Below are 18,044 nucleotides of genomic sequence, written 5' to 3'. Positions count from 1 at the left end.
GTGATTACCTATTTTTTTTGCTATATAAAATGTATTTTTAAAAATAAACTTTTTAAGAACAGTTTTAGATTTACAATGCAAAGCTAGTGCAAAGAGTTCTAATGTGCTCTACACCCAGTTTCCCTCATTATTAACATTTTATATTAGCATGGTACGTTTGTCACAATTAATGAACCAACATTGATACACTATTATTAACTAAAGTCCATACTCTATTCATACTTCCTTAGTTTTTACTTAAAGTCGTTTTTTTTGTTCCAGGATCCAGTCAAGGGTACCACATGTCTTTCCATCATTACATCTCCTTAGGCTCTTCAGGCTATGCCAGTTTCTCAAACTTTGTTTTTGACAGCCTTGACAGTTTTGAGGAGTATTAGTCAGGTATTTTGTCGGATGCCCCTCAACTGGAATTTCTCTGATGTTTTCCTTATGATTATACTGGGGTTATAGAGTTACACTTCCTTGAGAGGAAGACCACACAGGTATAGTGCCCTTCTCATCCCATCATATCAAGGGAATATAGTATCAATATGACTCATCACTGTTAAAGTTAACCTTGATCGCCTGGCTGATGTAGTGTTTGTCAGGTTTCTCCACTGGTTTCTCCCCACCTTCTCATACTGTAATCTTGGAAGGAAGTCAACATTTATGGAGAGGAGAGATAGCTACATAAATTAATTTGAATTCTTCTCTCTGCTTTTTATGTTTTTGTTCAATTATTTATATCAGCCTGGACTCATGGAAATTTATACTTAGGGTCATAATCCAATACCACTTTATTTTGCTGCTTAAAATTGTTCCACCTTTAGCCATTGAGAACTCTTTCAGTCAGTCCTGTGGTCCTTTGACATATACCAACCAATATCAATATATTTTAAAGTACTTCCTTGCACTGTAAGATGCTTCAAACTCATCTAGATATTTCCTGCCCCAATTCTAGAATCAGCCATTTCTCCAAGGAGCTCTGGTTCCATTTATTGGAGAATGGTATTTAGAAACCAAGATCTGGGTGCTCGGTGTGTTCATTGCTACTGGGGTGCTGTTGCTTCTAGGTCTGACAGAGCAAGGGAATATATATCTGCATACTAACCCATGTATATACACGTTTATGAATATTTCTATATGTAACCATCTGTATATATATTAAGCTAAATGTGGTTCATACTGAGGTCTCCAACTCTGATCCACTATCACATGGGTCATTCTAGCCTTCTCTTCTTATCTGTAACCTCCCTCTCCAACAGTGAGAAACCTGGCTTCTATAATCCACTGTCCACTTACTTATTTGTTCAACTTCGGTATACACGCATAGTGGTTTGCTTGAGAGTTAATGTATATATCCCGGTGGGAAACTACATGCCCATCTAGAGGGAATGAAAGCTGTCAAGTTCAATAGCAGTCAGGGTTGGGCAGATGGGTCCACTTCTGAGGACAAATTCTCTTGTGAAAAACTCTTCCCCAGTGCCTTTTTAGTTATGTGTAATTAGTCAGAGATACTAGTCTAGGTGTAGTTGCTGGGATTGGGGGGAAGGTGCCCTGGGTTGCCAAAATGCAGAGCAGCCTTTATGTGAGAGCCGGGATGGGGTGAAAGAACTTGCCCATTATCAATGGAGTTTTGGGGCTCTGATACTCCCTGTTGCAAAAGTCATACTATAAAGTTTTTTTAAATAAGATTGTACTTCATGTTTCATACAGTTGAGCCTTCAGCCTTCAAGTAGACTGAAGACTGTTTGTTTTGTTGTTGTTGTTTTGGTAGCAATAGGTTGCTTGTCGAAGGATAACAATTCAGTATATCTTTGGGTGGTTTCAACTGATTTCCTTTTGTGGCAGTATCTTCAGGACACTGTCTAAAGGGAAGTGACCGTTACGAGAGTATTTCAGTATTATTTTGTGTTTTGCAAAGATAGTTACATTCAAAAATCTTTTTTTTTTTTTAATTTTTAGGATCTGGGGACGTTGGTTTCAGTCTGGAGGATGCATTGGAAGAAACTTCCTCAGTGAAGCGTGAGTAGTAAATCAAACTATTAAAAGCAAATAATAATAATGCTTAATATGCACTACCCATTCAGAATACACATTCAGGGAAAACAATAGATGGCCTGTATTTCACCTGATCCGATGTAACATGTTTATCATAAATTGCATTATTTAAAGAAAATCTGAATATTTAAAATCCTTTGTTTCCTTTGTGGAGAATACCAAAAATGTGCAATAACTGATACAGGATTTTCTCTGGCTCAAGTCATAGCCTTTACTGGTGTGACACCTCAGCAGTGGCCTCCAAGGACTATCTTTTTCTAGCTCAGAAAAAGATACTTGGAAATGAATAAAGGATTTGTTTCTCCTTTTAGACCTTTTTATAACAGGTATTCTTAGAACCGTATCTACAGGTAACCTCTCAAATGCTAAGCTTTGTCATCAGTTTCTCTTTACATCTTTTTGAGAAAACAATTTAAACCATTCTTTTAAAAAAAAATGCATGAATGCTTAGAAAGTAAAGTTGATATTTCCATTGATCCCTCCCCATCCTACAACACCCACGCCCATCCCAAGAGGGAGCTGCCTAAGTCAGTTTAAGATATGCTGGTCTCAACTAGTTTTCTCTGCTGTTGTGAACATCTGCACTCATAGATTATTCGGTGATTTTGTTTTACATAACGTGTAGGGCTTTTTTTTCATTTCAGTTATATGTATTTAACAACTTTTTAAAAAAACGGAATATGTATTGAAGACCTGAGTGACTATAGCTATCTATGTTAGTTTCCTTTCTTACAGGCAGCTGTAACAAAGTACCACAGACTGGGTGGCCTAAAACCACAGAAATTTATTCACTCACAGTTCTTGAGGCCAGAAGTCCAAAATCAAGGTGTCGGTAGGACCATACGCCTGCTTGAAGGCTCTAGGGGAAGAATGCTTCCTTGCCTAGCCTAGCTTCTGGCGGCTCCAGGTGGTCCTCGGCTTGCAGCTGCATGGCTTCAGTCTCTGCCTCCGTCTTCACTTGGCCTTCTCCTTGTGTGTGTGACTTCTCCTCTTCAGTCTCTTATAAGGACACTTTTTGTTGGTTTTAGAGCCCATCTGGATAATCTTGAATGACCTCATCTCAAGATCTTAATTACATCTGCAAAGACCCTTTTTCCAAATAAGGTCACATTCATAAGTTCTGGAGCTTAGGACTTGGCTATATATTTTGGGGGCCACTATTCAACACACTATATTATCTATATATCTATATTTTTATACCTATATCTCATTCACAAACGTATGCTTCATGGAGCTGGCATTCCAGTGGTGTGGCTTTGGCCATGGCCAGTGATGCCACTTCTTACTGGCAGGCACGTGGTTTGTTTCTGTTTTGCACAATTACAAATGGGACTTCAGTGAACATGCTTGTCTATTTCCTTCGTGTCCAAGTATAATGAAACTATCAGGCCAAAGGGTATATGTATTTTATATTTTAATAGATTTTGACAAATTGTTTCGAAAATGCATGTGCCATTGTGTACTCCCACTGATGCTGTTACAAGAGTATGTTTTCCCCCCAGACCCGTACCATCGCCAGATTTTACCAATCAAAAACATTTTGCCAGTATGATGGATAAAAAAATCATATATTTTTTTGCCATTTGCATTTTCCTCTTGGTGGATTGTCTGTTCATATCCTTTCCCCATTTTCTGCCAGGTTGCTTGTCTTTTTTTTTTTTTTTAATGAGTTTGAGAGGTCTCTTTGTATATTCAGGACTGACAAAGGCAGGGGCTCTGGAGTTAGACTGCCTGTGTCTGAACCCTGCCTCTGCCACTTATTAACTGTTACCTTGGGTGAGTTATCTGACTTCTTTGCACCTCAGTTTCCTCATCTGTTGCATGAGGTTAATAATAATAAATTAATAATAATTGTAAGGGTTAGATAAGATGGCCCCAATGAAGTGTTCAGGAGAGGACTCAGTACAAGGTGAGCGCGCAGTGTCAGCCATTATTATTGTTCTTTGACTGATTTCATTGGACTGACTTACTGCAGCTGGGTCTGTGGTGTAAGAGTCAGGCATACGTGAGGAATGCTCACCTGCTTAAATTGATCAACAAATTCAACATAATTCCCGTCAAACTTCCAGATAGAATTTTTGCAGACAAGCAGATCCTAAAATACATATGGAAATTCATGGAGCCCGGAATAGTCAAAACAATCTTGAAAGAGAAGAAAAAGTTGGAGGACTCACACTTCTAAATTTCAGAACTTAACTACAAACGTGCAGTAATCAAGATAGTGTGGTACTTATCATAAAGATAGACATGGAGCTCAATGGAATAAAATTGAGAGTCTAGAAATGAACCATTACATCTATGGCCAGTTGACTTTTGACCAAGATGCCAAGACTATTCAATGGGGGAAGAATGGCGTCTTCAATAAATGGTGCTGGGACAATTGGATATCCACACGCAAAAAATGAATTTGGATCCCTGCCTTATACATTACACAAAAATTAACTCAAAATGGATCACATACCTAAAAATGAACTTCTAAGAGCTTTATAGTTTTGTGTGTGGTGTGAGGTGAGAGCCTTGAGCATTTTCAGGTCTTTCCTGAACATGTCCACAGTCCTATACATGCAGGTGGCCTTTTAGACTCCCAGGAAAATAAATATACTTAATTTATTAGCAGTGATGGTTTTAATGAAATTGTTTAACATTTCCAAAATCAAACGTGACCAAACAAACACAGTAAGTATAAACAGACCCCTAACTAGTAAATTTGTTAATTTCCTGATGGAGGACTTTTTAATATTTATATCCCTTTGTCAACTGTGCACTGGCTCTTCTGATCTTCATCAGCACGCATGAGCCAGTGTGTCTGGGACCTGTAGGACCACCAGCACGTGGTGTCTTCGGTTGAATGACATCCTTCAAGACCACATCGCTCTGCCATCCTTTTTTTTCTATCTTGGCTGCTTTCACTTAGCGTAACACTTTCAAGGTTCACCATGTTGCTTTCAGAATTTGCCCCTCCCTCTCACCTGCCTTCACTCCCCACTTCCCTCCATCTCTCCCCTCATCTCTCCCTTTTTCTCTCTGTGTGCAATCATCTCACAGGGGGAACCCACTTCTGCCTTTGCCGAATCAAGCTTCTTATGAGTGCCCTGATTTTCTCCAAATGCCACGGCACTGTCGTTAAGCCACACGCAGGGGTGCGGCACACCTTACAAAGAGGTGCTCCGGGCAGGAGTGCAGTGTTGCAGGCAGCGTTTGCTGAGCATCAGAGAAGCCTTTCTAAGTTTTGTCATTTTGAGCAAGGCTTCACAGGAACAGATGTCTTTATTTTAGGAGCTCTTTGCTTTGATGACGGTGACCTACTATTCTAATTCCTTGATAAGTAGCTAGACTTTGCTCATCTCAATTATGGATGATAATAAATCCCATTTAAAGGCTCACAACAAGAAAATCTGTAGTTAATGGTATCTTAAAAGTACACAAATCCAAGGTCATGCTCTGTGTCACTGCAGGCTCAGGCTCTGGCAGAGCATCGGGTTCCCTAGACATGTAAGGAGCGCATTCTCTTGAACCGGCACCTGCAGATCTTCCGAGAAACCAGGCTCCTCAGAAACTGTGAGTAGTAGGGCAGAGGTCCACAAAGCTATCGTGATCAAGACAGTGTGGCACAGCATAAGGATAGAACAGAAATCAGAGTCCCCCAAGTAAACCCTTCACATCTACGTTCAGTTGATTTTTTTTTTAAAGCTGGAAAAAGAAATATTTTTACACAAGCACTGCATGAAGCATACGGATTTTAAGCTAATATTATATAAGTGGCAATTGCTTTTCTGAAAGTTGCACAAATAATGGTTTCAGTAATGTCATTTCCCTTTCCTAACTATACATATCACCATAATATAAGGTATACATAAGGAGCCCCATTTAGACAGGTAAGCTGTACTTCTTCGTATTATAGGTGCAAAGTCAAATGGAAATTACAGATATAAAACCATCTCTAAACTGATGATCTAGATTTAAAAACTACATAATGACAACAGATTATCACTTGTGGTTCCCTTACCGTAAAAATCCATCCACTGGTGTGGCCTCCACATTGAAGTATGCATTCGTGTACCCAAAGCCTTCACAAAGAGTGAAGGAAGTATGATCATTTTAAGAGAAAGACTTTCCGTATTCTCAACTTTTACTAAAACTGAATTGTGGTAGAATGCACGTGCAGTTGTGATGATACCCCCCTTTCCCACCCTCCCCTCTTTGTAAGTATTCTATTGAAGTAAAATTCACGTAACATAAAATTAGCCATTTTAGAGCGAACAATTCAGTAGCATTTTAAGACGTTCACCGTGGTGCAACCACCACCTCTATCCAGTCCTAAAACATTTCCATTACTCCAGAGTAAGAACCCTTACCCATTAAGCAGTTTCTTCTCATTTCTCCCTCCCCCTAGCCCCAGACAATCATCAGTCTACTTTCTGTATCAGTTGACTGATCTCTCCAAGATATTTCGTATAAATAGTATCATATAATGCGGAACCTTTTGTCTTTGGCTTCTCTCACATAGCATAATGTTTTGGAGGTTCATCCACCTTATAGCGTGTATCAGTGTTTCATTCCTTTTTATGTCTGAGTAATATTCCATTGTATGGATAGACCACAGTTTTATCTATTCATCAGTTGATGGACGTTTGACTGTTTCCATCTTTTGGCTATTATGAAGAATGCTGCTACGAACATGCACGTACACGTTCTCGTTTGCATGTACATGTTCTTGTTTGAATACCTGCTTTTAATTCTTTAGGGTGTATACCCTGGGAGTGGAATCACAAGGCCATATGGTCATTCTGTGTTTAACTTTTGGACGAACTGCCAAACTTTTTTCCATAGTCGCTGTACCATTTTACACTCCTACCAGCAGTGTATGAGGATTCCAATTTTTCCACATCCTCACCAGCTTATTTTCCTTTTTTCCCCCAGACTTTTGTACCCTTTGACTGACACCTCCTCCATTTCCCTCTCCCCCAAGCCCCTGGTGACCACCATTCTACTCTCTGTGAATTTGACTATTTTAGATTCCTCATAAAAGTAGAGTCACGTAGTATTCTTTTGTGTCTGGCTTCATTTAGCATGATGTCCTCCAAGTCCATCCATGTTGTCCCAAAGGGCAGGATTTTCTTATTTTTTAAGGATGAATAATATTCCATTGCATGTATGTTCCACGTTTTCATTATCCAGTCATCCATCAATGGACACTTGAGTTGTTTCCATATTGTGGCTATTGAGATTAATGCTACAGTGAACTTGGACATGTTGTTACCTCTTTGAGATCCTTATTTCATTTCCTTTGGATATATACCCAAAAGTAGGATTGCTGGATCAAATGATAGTTTTTTTTTTAAATGTTTACTTATTTTTTATTTATTTATTTTTGGCTGCATTGGGTCTTCATTGCTGCGTGGGCTTTCTCTAGTTGCAGAGAGCAGGGGCTACTCTTCGTTGTGGTGCACAGGCTTCTCATTGCTGTGGCTTCTCTTGCAGAGCACGGGCTCTAGGCACGTGTGCTTCAGTAGTTGTGGCTCACGGGCTCCAGTAGTTGTGGCTCGTGGGCTCCAGTAGTTGTGGCTCACGGACTCTAGAGCGTAGGCTCAGTAGTTGTGGCGCACGGGCCTAGTTGCTCCGCAGCATGTGGGATCTTCCCGGACTAGGGCTCGAACCCATGTCCCCTGCGTTGGCAGGCGGATTCTTAACCACTGCACCACCAGGGAAGTCCCCAAATGATAGTTCTGTTTTTCATTTTTTTGAGGAACCTCCATACTGTTTTCCATCGTGGGTGTACCATTTTACATTCCCACCGACAGTGTAGGAGGGGCTCCTTTTTCTCCACAACCTCATCAACACATTATCTTTTGTTTCTTTGATAGTAGTAATCCCAACAGGTATGAGATGATGTCTCATTGTGGTTTTGATTTGCATATCCCTGATGATTAGTGATGTTGAGCATCTTTTCATGTACCTGATGGCCATTTGTATGTTTTCTTTGGAGACATGTCTAAGTCCTTTGCCCATTTTTTAAAATTGAAGTATAGTAGTTGATGTACAATATTATGTAAGTTACAGGTGTACAGTTTAGTGCTTCACAGTTTTTAAAGGTTATACTCCATTTATAGTTATTATAGAATATTGGCTGTACTCCTTGTGTTGTACAGTATATCCTTGTAGCACATTTTATATATAATAATTTGCACCTCTTAGTCCCCTACCCCTATCTTGCCCCTCCCCCCTTCCTTCTCCCCACTGGTAACTACTAGTTCATTTTCTATATCTGTGAGTCTGTTTCTTTTTTAAGTGTTCACTAGTTTGTCGTATTTTTTAGATTCCACATATAAGTGCTATGATACAGTATTTGTCATTCAGTTATCATAAAACCCTCCAAGTCTTTCCATGTTGTTGCAGAGGGCAAAACTTCATTCTTTTTTATGGCTGAGTAGTATTCCATTGTGTGTGTGTGTGTGTGTGTGTGTGTGTGTGTGTGTGTGTGTGTATACACATCACTTCTTTTTCCATTCATCTGTTGATGGACACTTACATTGCTTCCATATTTTGACAATTGTAAATAGTGCTGCTGTGAACGTTGTGGTGCATGTATCTTTTTGAATTAGTGTTTTGGGGTTTTTTTTGGATATATACCCAGGAGTGCAATTGTTGGGCCATATGGAAGTTCTATTTTTAGTTTTTTAAGAAACCTCCATACTGTTTTCCACAGTGGCTGGACCAATTTACATCCCTACCAACAGTGTAGGAGGGTTCCCTTTTCTCCACATTGTTGCCAACATTTTTTGTGTGTGGTCTTTTTGATGATGGCCATTCTGACAGGTGTGAGGTAATATCTCATTGTGGTTTTGATTGGCATTTCCCTGATGATAAGTGTTGTTGAGCCTCTTTTCATGTGTCTGTTGGCCATCTGCATTTCCTCTTTGGAAAAATGTTCACTTCTTCCCATTTTGTAATCGGGTTGTTTGGGTTTTTTTGATGTTGAGTTGTATGAGCTGTTTGTATGTGTTGGCTGTTAATGCCTTATCGATCAATCATTTGCAAATATTTTCTCCCATTCAGTAGGTTGTCTTTTTGTTTTGTCAATGGTTTCCTTTGCTGTGACAGAAATTTTAATATGTTGTGTTCTTATTTTCATTCATCTCAAGTGTATTTTATGATTTCCCTGGTGATTTCTTCCCTGAACCATTGGTTATTAGGAGTGTGCTGTGTAATTGCCATATAGCTCTAATTGTAGGAACAGTTACAGCATAGTCTTTTTTGGGAGGCTTCATTATTTCTTATTTTTTTAGCAACATAGTCTTGAAGTTCAAGAAAAACTACTGGAAAACTCCTGTGTGGCATGCTACGTAATTGATGTGCAAGAAGTCCACAATTTTAAAGGAATATGGTTGAGCTGAAAGACCTAGTATTGACAGCAGTAACCACACTTATGTACAATATTTTGTTGGTGTTGTAACCACTTTCAGCTGATGAGACACTCCCATACTCTACTGGGAACATAACGTCACTTCATCCCTGGGCAGTATTACCTGTGATTACGGTGCCGGGTTGAGAGTGGTGACAGCCAAGGCTTGGAGCTCTCAGGGGTTGTGCTCAAGCTCTGGGACCCCCTGAAGCATGTGGTCATCTCCTGTAGATCTGGGCTCAAGTCCCAGCTCCACTAATCACCAGATCAAATGTGGGATCATGTCCACCTCACCACCCATCCTGTGAAGAAAAGCAAGCAGCACTCGTCTCATGTAAACCCTCTTACATCTCTTTGTCATCCTCAAGGTGGTTCTTCAGAGGCATTAGAGGGACCTCAGGACCAGGACAGGAGTGCTGTGCTCATGCTGTGACTTCCCTGAGCCGTGCGGGGGCTGCGGTGTGTGTTACTAATTGTGCTCCCCTTGCTGTCCCCCTTCCCCCTTTAGAGAGATGGGACCGTGTCACCACCACAACCAGGAGACCGGGAGCGACCAGAGCTCCAGCAAAGCCTGCAGGTAACACGGCTGTTCTGAGGAGGGCACTAAAGAGGGACCCCGTGGAGCTCCTTCTGGGATAGTATCCAGTTGAACTACCCATAGTTTTAAGTCCTGTGTGTGTAATGCCAACCAAGACCTTCATCTGAACGCTGGGTTTAACTTAATAGAGTATGACCAGTCACTATGACTTCTGTGTGTTTTATGAAAAGCCCTGCTTGGGAGAATTTCAAGAGAAAAATGCATTTGGACTTCCTCCCCTTTTCAACCATTTTACACTCTAAAATCAGGGAAGATATAATTGTTTAGGTTTTATGAAGCCCATCAAACATTTTCTTTAGGCAGATGGAGCATTTTGAAATGGCATTTGCTTTACAGTGTCATCTTTCACTGAAGGATTTTGGAACTTGTTGCTTCTTTGTGACTCTTTCCTGGAGCTGTTTTAACTTTTCTCCAGATGGGCCATTTTACTATTCAGATATCTTCACTGATATAAAGAGAAACGTAGCCTTGGGGTGGGGAGCGCAGTCGTTGCTCCCATCTGGCAACTTGTTACTAGTACTTAAGGAGCATGCTACCGCGTTCCTTGAAGTGGATAGCTACCTTTCTTCTGAAGAGACAGTCATGACCCAGAAGAGTGAGTGCTGCTTTACAGTTTGCCCTCACGTCTTCACATCTGCAGCCTCAAAGAGGCGCACTGTGACCACGTAGCCTCCCTCTTGAGTGTCCAGTTTCTGACTCTATGCAGCTGGTTTTGAATCTTGGGTTAATACCTATAATCAGTGAGTTTACTGTTAAAATGGTCTGACTGCTGGCCTAAGCAAAGCATGTGTGGGAATACAAAGTAGTGGAAAATTGGTAAATATATTGCAAAGGCAGAAAGCAGTAACTTGCTCCATCCTGTTGGTATTTCCATTATCGGTGTCTGTAGGAGTCAGACCCCAATTTAAGTTTCTTTGTCTTAACTCATTGATTGCGCTGGTCAGCAGAGCCCACGAAGCTTGACTTGTTTTTCTGGAATCTTGTACCCAGTTGCTAATCAGTTGGCTGTTTTTTTTTTATGTTTTGGGGCTTCACTGAAGGTAGTAAATTTGACTTGGCCGATGCCTTGGATGATCAAGATCATGGCCACAGGAAGCCGAGTGCAGGAGGAGGAGGTAAGTCACAGCTGGTTGAAGGCACAGGCCAGCGCTGTAGCTCCCCGGTCAGGGTGTAGCTCATTAACTACAACAGCCCACAGAGCCACTCCTGGCCTGGCAGAACTGGGGGCACTTCAAAGCCCGGGAGAACCCTACAACAGTGGTTCTCAAGCGTTTTGGTCTCGGGACTCCTCAAATTGTGGAGGATCTCTGTTGAGGTGTGGGTCACGTCTATCAATATTTATCATCTTTGAACTTAAAACTGAAAAAAATTTTTAATATGTTTATTAATTTTAAATGAACAATAATACGGCCATAACTGTTAAGATAAATAGCATATTTTTATGGTAAATGACCATGCTTTTCCTAGTGGAAGAGCTGGGCTCTCACATCTGCTTCTAGATTCAATTGTTGTGTTGAAGTATATGAAGGAAATCTGGCTTCCTATAAATATACAGCTGGAAAATGGAGGAATATTTCACTTGACTATTCATGTAATTATGGACATTCTTCTTTGATACGACACAAAAATTCAGCCATTGGTTGTTTCTTACAGGTTAAGTGCAGTGTGGAGTATGAAACCGCATGAGTGAATCTTCCGTCCTTGACCCCAGTGAACCCCCTCTCTTATCCTTTGAATGGATCTTTTACTGGTCGTGGTTTGGGAGCATCGTGCACTGGTCCCTGGGAAAATGTCGGTGCCCTGCCTTATGCAGACCTTCCCGGTGCTGACGCATTCCATTCTACATCAGAACATCACATGTGTTACTACCACCATCCATCCCACTGGGCAAAGTCTTTAAGTATCGGGAAGCTGTCAAGCTCACAGTAGTAGTTTTTCAAAATTCTTAGCGTTGCTTGAAATCTTAAATTTTACCATTGGCAAAAAATACTGTTAGTTGTTTTCCTTGAAGTGAAGGGCTCACTTCATTCATTTGCAAGAAAATGTCTGTCAGATATTCAAGTCAGTATAACCGTAGTCGTACTACTGAATCCTTCAAGGAAGAATCTTGTATGAGAGAAGTGGCTAGCACTGCTTAGAACTGATACAGTCGCGCAAATGCTTTTCCTGTGTCAACCTCTGTATTTTGAGGTGCCACCGAAAAGCTTTAAGCATACTTGCTGTTTTATCAGAATATTAAAAGGGCACATTTTCATGAAAGTAATAATCTTTCTGCTCATATTCGTTTTCCAGTGCTGCCTAACGTATTACCACAAACTTCCTGGTTTAAAACAATTTTCAATTATTGGATTGGCCAAAAAGTTCATTCGGGGTTTTTGGGTTTTTTTTTTTTTTTTTTGGGGGGTGCCAATCCTATATTTTCTTTCTTTTTTTTTTTTAGCATCTTTACTGGAGTATAATTGCTTTACAATGATGTGTTAGTTTCTGCTGTATAACAAAGTGAATCAGCTATATGTATACATATATCCCCACATCCCCTCCCTCTTGCGTCTCCCTCCCACCCTCCCTATCCCACCCCTCTAGGTGGTCACAAAGCACCGAGCTGATCTCCCTGTGCTATGTGGCTGCTTCCCACTAGCTAGCTATTTTACATTTGGTAGTATTTATAAGTCCATGCCACTCTCTCACTTCGTCCCAGCCTACCCTTCCCCTTCCCCGTGTCCTCAAGTCCATTCTCTGAGTCTTAAATAAAGTCTGTGTCTTTATTCCTGTCCTGCCCCTAGGCTCTTCAGAACCTTTTTTTTTTTTTTTTTTAGATTCTATATATATGTGTTAGCATACTGTATTTGTTTTTCCCTTTCTGACTTGCACTCTGTATGACAGACTCTAGGTCCATCCACCTCACTACAAATAACTCAATTTCGTTTCTTTTTATGGCTCAGTAATATTCCATTGCATATATGTGCCACATCTTCTTTATCCATTCATTGTCGATGGACACTTAGGTTAGTTCCGTGTCCTGGCCATTGTAAATAATGCTGCAGTGAACACTGGGGTGCATGTGTCTTTTTGAATTATGGTTTTCTCAGGGTATATGCCCAGTAGTGGGATTGCTGGGTCATATGGTAGTTCTATTTTCTGTTTTTTAAGGAACCTCCATACTGTTCTCCATAGTGGCTGTATCAGTTTACATTCCCACCAACAGTGGAAGAGTCCAACCCTATATTTTCTAAGTTTCTCTGTGCTGCTGAAGTCCAGATGTTTAACTGTCAAACCTTTTTTGACAAAATAACCTTGATTCTCAACTTTCCCTTTGCCTACTTTTATTTTTTGTACTTCATTTGTTTTTATTTATTTATTTTTGGCTGTGTTGGGTCTTCGTTGCTGCACGTGGGCTTTCTCTAGTTGTGGTGAGCGGGGGCTACTCTTCATGGTGGTGCATGGGCTTCTCACTGCAGTGGCTTCTCTTGTTGCGGAGCATGGGCTCTAGGCACACGGGCTTCAGTAGTTGTGGCTTGCGGGCTCTAGAGTGCAGGCTCAGTAGTTGTGGCACACGGGCTTAGTTGCTCCGCGGCATGTGGGATCTTCCTAGACCAGGGCTCAAACCCGTGTCCCCTGCATTGGCAGGCGGATTCTTAACCACTGTGCCACCAGGGATGTCCCCTTTGCCTACTTTTAACAAATTTGTTTTTAGATAATTACAGATTTACATGTAGTTGTAGGAAATACTACAGAAAGAGCCGTTATTCCCTTCACCTAGTTTTCCCCAGTGGTAACATGTTGCAAATTGTACTATAATATCACAAACATTTTGTTTGTTTGTTTTTTAAAAAAACTCATGTATTTCTTAAAATTTGGTTTTTATTGAGGCAACATTGGCTTATAACATTATGTGAGTTTCATGTGTACAACCTTATATTTCTACTTCTGTATACACTACAGGGTGCTCACCACCAAGAATTTAGTTTCCTCCATGACCATAGAGTTGATCCCCTTTACCCATTTCACACCCCGCGCCCACTCTGGTAATGACTATTCTGTTCTCTGTATCTGTGTGTTTGTCACAACCATTTTATTCAGGTTTCCCAGTTTTTACTTGTACTCACTTCTGTGTGCGTGTGTGCTTAGTTTTTTGCAGTTTTATCACATGTGCAGGTTTGTGTATTTGCCATGATAGGCAGGCACAGAACAGTTCCATCATTATAACTATTGTTGTTGGGTGAACTGTTCTCTATATGTCACTTAGATCTTGATGGTTGGTTGTGTTTACTGGTTCTTCTACATCCTTGATGATTTTTTGTCGAATAGTTCTGTCAATTGCTGTGAGTAGGGTGTTGAATTCCCCAACTGTAGTTGTGGATTTGTACCTCCTCTTAGCTCTCTGTTTCCGCCTCATGTATTTTAAGTCTGCTTTTTTGGTGCATCCAAATTTAGGATCATGATGTCTTCCTGATAGGCTTATCCTCTTATCATTATGTCCCTTTTTTCTTCTCTAGCACTTTCCTTGCTCTGAAGTTTCCCTTATCCACTATTAATATAGCCACTTCTGCTTATTCTTTTTTTTTTTTAGTATTTATCAGCTCTACTTTATTTTATTTTTTTAACATCTTTATTGGAGTACCATTGCTTTACAATGGTGTGTTAGTTTCTGCTTTATAACAAAGTGAATCAGTTATACATATACACATGTTCCCATATCTCTTCCCTCTTGCATCTCCCTCCCTCCCACCCTCCCTATCCCACCCCTCTAGGTGGTCCCAAAGCACCGAGCTGATCTCCCTGTGCTATGTGGCTGCTTCCCACTAGCTATATATTCTACATTTGGTAGTGTATATATGTCCATGCCACTCTCTCACTTTGTCATAGCCTACCCTTCCCCCTCTCCACATCCTCAAGTCCATTCTCTAGTAGGTCTGTGTCTCCATTCCCGTCTTACCCCTAGGTTCTTCATGACCTTTTTTTCCCCTTAGATTCCATATATATGTGTTAGCATATGGTATTTGTTTTTCTCTTTCTGACTTACTTCACTCTGTATGACAGACTCTAGGTCCATCCACCTCACTACAAATAACTCAATTTCATTTCTTTTTATGGCTGAGTAATATTCCAGTGTATCTATGTGCCACATCTTCTTTATCCATTCATCTGTCGACAGACACTTAGGTTGCTTCCATGTCCTGGCTATTGTAAATAGAGCTGCAATGAACATTGTGGTACATGACTCTTTTCGAATTATGGTTTTCTCAGGGTATATGCCCAGTAGTGGGATTGCCGGGTCGTATGGTAGTTCTATTTGTAGTTTTTTAAGGAACCTCCATACTGTTCTCCATAGTGGCTGTATCAATTTACATTCCCACCAGCAGTGCAAGAGTGTTCCCTTTTCTCCACACCCTCTCCAGCATTTATTGTTTCTAGATTTTTTGATGATGGCCATTCTGACCGGTGTGAGATGATATCTCATTGTAGTTTTGATTTGCATTTCTCTAATGATTAATGATGTTGAGCATTCTTTCATGTGTTTGTTGGCAATCTGTATATCTTCTTTGGAGAAATATCTATTTAGGTCTTCTACCCGTTTTTGGATTGGGCTGTTTGTTTTTTTTGTTATTGAGCTGCATGAGCTGCTTGTAAATTTTGGGGATTAATCCTTTGTCAGTTGCTTCATTTGCAAATATTTTCTCCCATTCTGAGGGTTGTCTTTTGGTCTTATTTATGGTTTCCTTTGCTGTGCAAAAGCTTTTAAGTTTCATTAGGTCCCATTTGTTTATTTTTGTTTTTACTTCCAATTCTCTAAGAGGTGGGTCAAAAAAGGGTCTTGCTGTGATTTATGTCGTAGAGTGTTCTGCCTATGTTTTCCTCTAAGAGTTTGATGGTTTCTGGACTTACATATAGGTCTTTAATCCATTTTGAGCTTATTTTTGTGTATAGTGTTAGGGAGTGTTCTAATCTCATTCTTTTACATGTACCTGTCCAGTTTTCCCAGCACCACTTATTGAAGAGGCTGTCTTTTCTCCACTGTATATTCTTGCCTCCTTTATCAAAGACAAGGTGACCATATGTGCGTGGGTTTATCTCTGGGCTTTCTATCCTGTTCCATTGATCTACATTTCTGTTTTTGTGCCAGTACCATACTGTCTTGATTACTGTAGCTTTGTAGTATAGTCTGAAGTCAGGGAGCCTGATTCCTCCAGCTCCATTTTTCGTTCTCAAGATTGCTTTGGCTATTCGGGGTCTTTTGTGTTTCCATACAAATTGTGACATTTTTTGTTCTAGTTCTGTGGAAAATGCCAGTGGTAGTTTGATAGGAATTGCATTGAATCTGTAGATTGCTTTGGATAGTAGAGTCATTTTCACAATGTTGATTCTTCCATCCAAGAACATGGTATATCTCTCCATCTATTTGTATCATCTTTAATTTCTTTCATCAGCGTCTTATAATTTTCTGCATACAGGTCTTTTGTCTCCTTAGGTAGGTTTATTCCTAGATATTTTATTTTATTTTTTTGCAATGGTAAATGGGAGTGTTTTCTAATTTCGCTTTCAGATTTTTCATCATTAGTGTATAGGAATGCAGGAGATTTCTGTGCATTAATTTTGTATCCTGCTACTTTACCAGATTCATTGATTAGCTCTAGTAGTTTTCTGGTAGCATCTTTAGGATTCTCTGTGTATAGTATCATGTCATCTGCAAACAGTGACAGCTTTACTTCTTCTTTTCCAATTTGGATTCCTTTTATTTCCTTTTCTTCTCTGATTGCTGTGGCTAAAACTTCCATAACTATGTTGAATAAGAGTGGTGAGAGTGGGCAGCCTTGTCTTGTTCCTGATCTTAGTGGAAGTGCTCTCAGTTTGTCACCATTGAGGACGATGTTGGCTGTGGGCTTGTCATATATGGCCTTTATTATGTGGAGGAAAGTTCCCTCTATGCCCACTTTCTGCAGGTTTTCATCCTAAATGGGTGTTGTTGTTGTTTTTTATTACTGTTCACATGCACATTTAGACACCAGGACTGGAGAAGCTGTGGTTTCTTAAGGCTAAGTGGCATATCAGTAAACTTTCCTTATTTGTTTTCGTTGAACCTTATTGGACTTTCTTACCCTTTGAATGAATCTTTTGCCCATTCATGATTTTGTAACGTCCTACATACATTTTCTGGAAAACACTAGTGTCCTGAGTTGTGTTGAGCTTTTAAATGATGACACCTTTCCTTATGCAATATTCAAATGTCATATTTGTTAATATCACCAGTGATCTGATAGGAAGAGTCTTTATTGGGAAGCTGACAGGCTCGTGGTGCCAGTTACACATTTTCCAAAGTTGTGTATATTTTTTTGAAAGCTAAATTTTCTTATTGTCAGCTGATACTGTCGGTTGATTTCCTTGAATTGACAGGCTCATTTAATTCATTTTCAAAAAAATTTTTGGCAAATATTCAAATATGAATAGACACAGTTTGCTGTAATTTACTCTTTGAAATAAATTTGTTCTTCCATGAGAAAAGCAGCTAATTCAGCTGAAAACTGAAACAGTCACACAAGTGACCTTCCTCAAGTCACCTGTGATGCTTTGGTGTGCAACAAAAATGCTTTAATAAAAAAAAAAATGCTTTAATAATCCTTCCCATTTCATAACACAGAATGTTAAAATGTTGATATACTCGAGGTTGAGCGCTAATGAAATATTTTTGCTATTCCCTCCTATTAATTTTATATTGCCTCATAATCAGGTAGCATAAATTATTGAGTTAAAACAATTTCCATTCATTCTCTTATTTTCCTGGGTCAGGAGTTTGGGTTCTGTTTAGCTGGTTCCTCTGCTCTATAAGTCCTACGAGGCTGCCATGCAGGTGTCAGCTGGGGCTAGAGTCTCATCTGAGGTTTGAGGTTGTGTTAGTTTCCTGTTGCTGCTCTAATGAATTACCGGCAACTTGGTGGCTTACAAAACACACATTTATTATCTTATAATTATTGAGGTCAGAAATCCAAAATGGATCACAGTGAGCTA

At 40.0% G+C, this 18,044-nt stretch overlaps 1 protein-coding gene across 5 annotated transcripts in view; it reads left to right on the top strand.

Annotated features, from left to right (window-relative positions):
• The window catches only part of CD99L2 (CD99 molecule like 2), a 104,881-nt gene that overhangs the window by 52,148 nt on the left and 34,689 nt on the right, over positions 1 to 18,044 (top strand). For 2 of the 5 annotated variants that reach the window (XM_065900794.1, XM_065900791.1), the window contains exons 2-4: positions 1,945 to 2,004; positions 9,951 to 10,019; positions 11,081 to 11,155. In XM_065900794.1, the coding sequence (XP_065756866.1) occupies positions 1,945 to 2,004; positions 9,951 to 10,019; positions 11,081 to 11,155 (204 nt within the window). Of the gene's footprint in view, positions 1 to 1,944; positions 2,005 to 9,950; positions 10,025 to 11,072; positions 11,156 to 18,044 lie in introns of all 5 variants that reach the window. The other 3 variants (XM_065900790.1, XM_065900792.1, XM_065900793.1) reach the window with 3 other exon arrangements.

Source organism: Phocoena phocoena, chromosome X, assembly GCF_963924675.1.
Source record: "Phocoena phocoena chromosome X, mPhoPho1.1, whole genome shotgun sequence".
In the NCBI taxonomy this organism is placed as follows: domain Eukaryota; kingdom Metazoa; phylum Chordata; class Mammalia; order Artiodactyla; family Phocoenidae; genus Phocoena; species Phocoena phocoena.
This window is presented reverse-complemented; position numbering and strand designations above follow the sequence as displayed.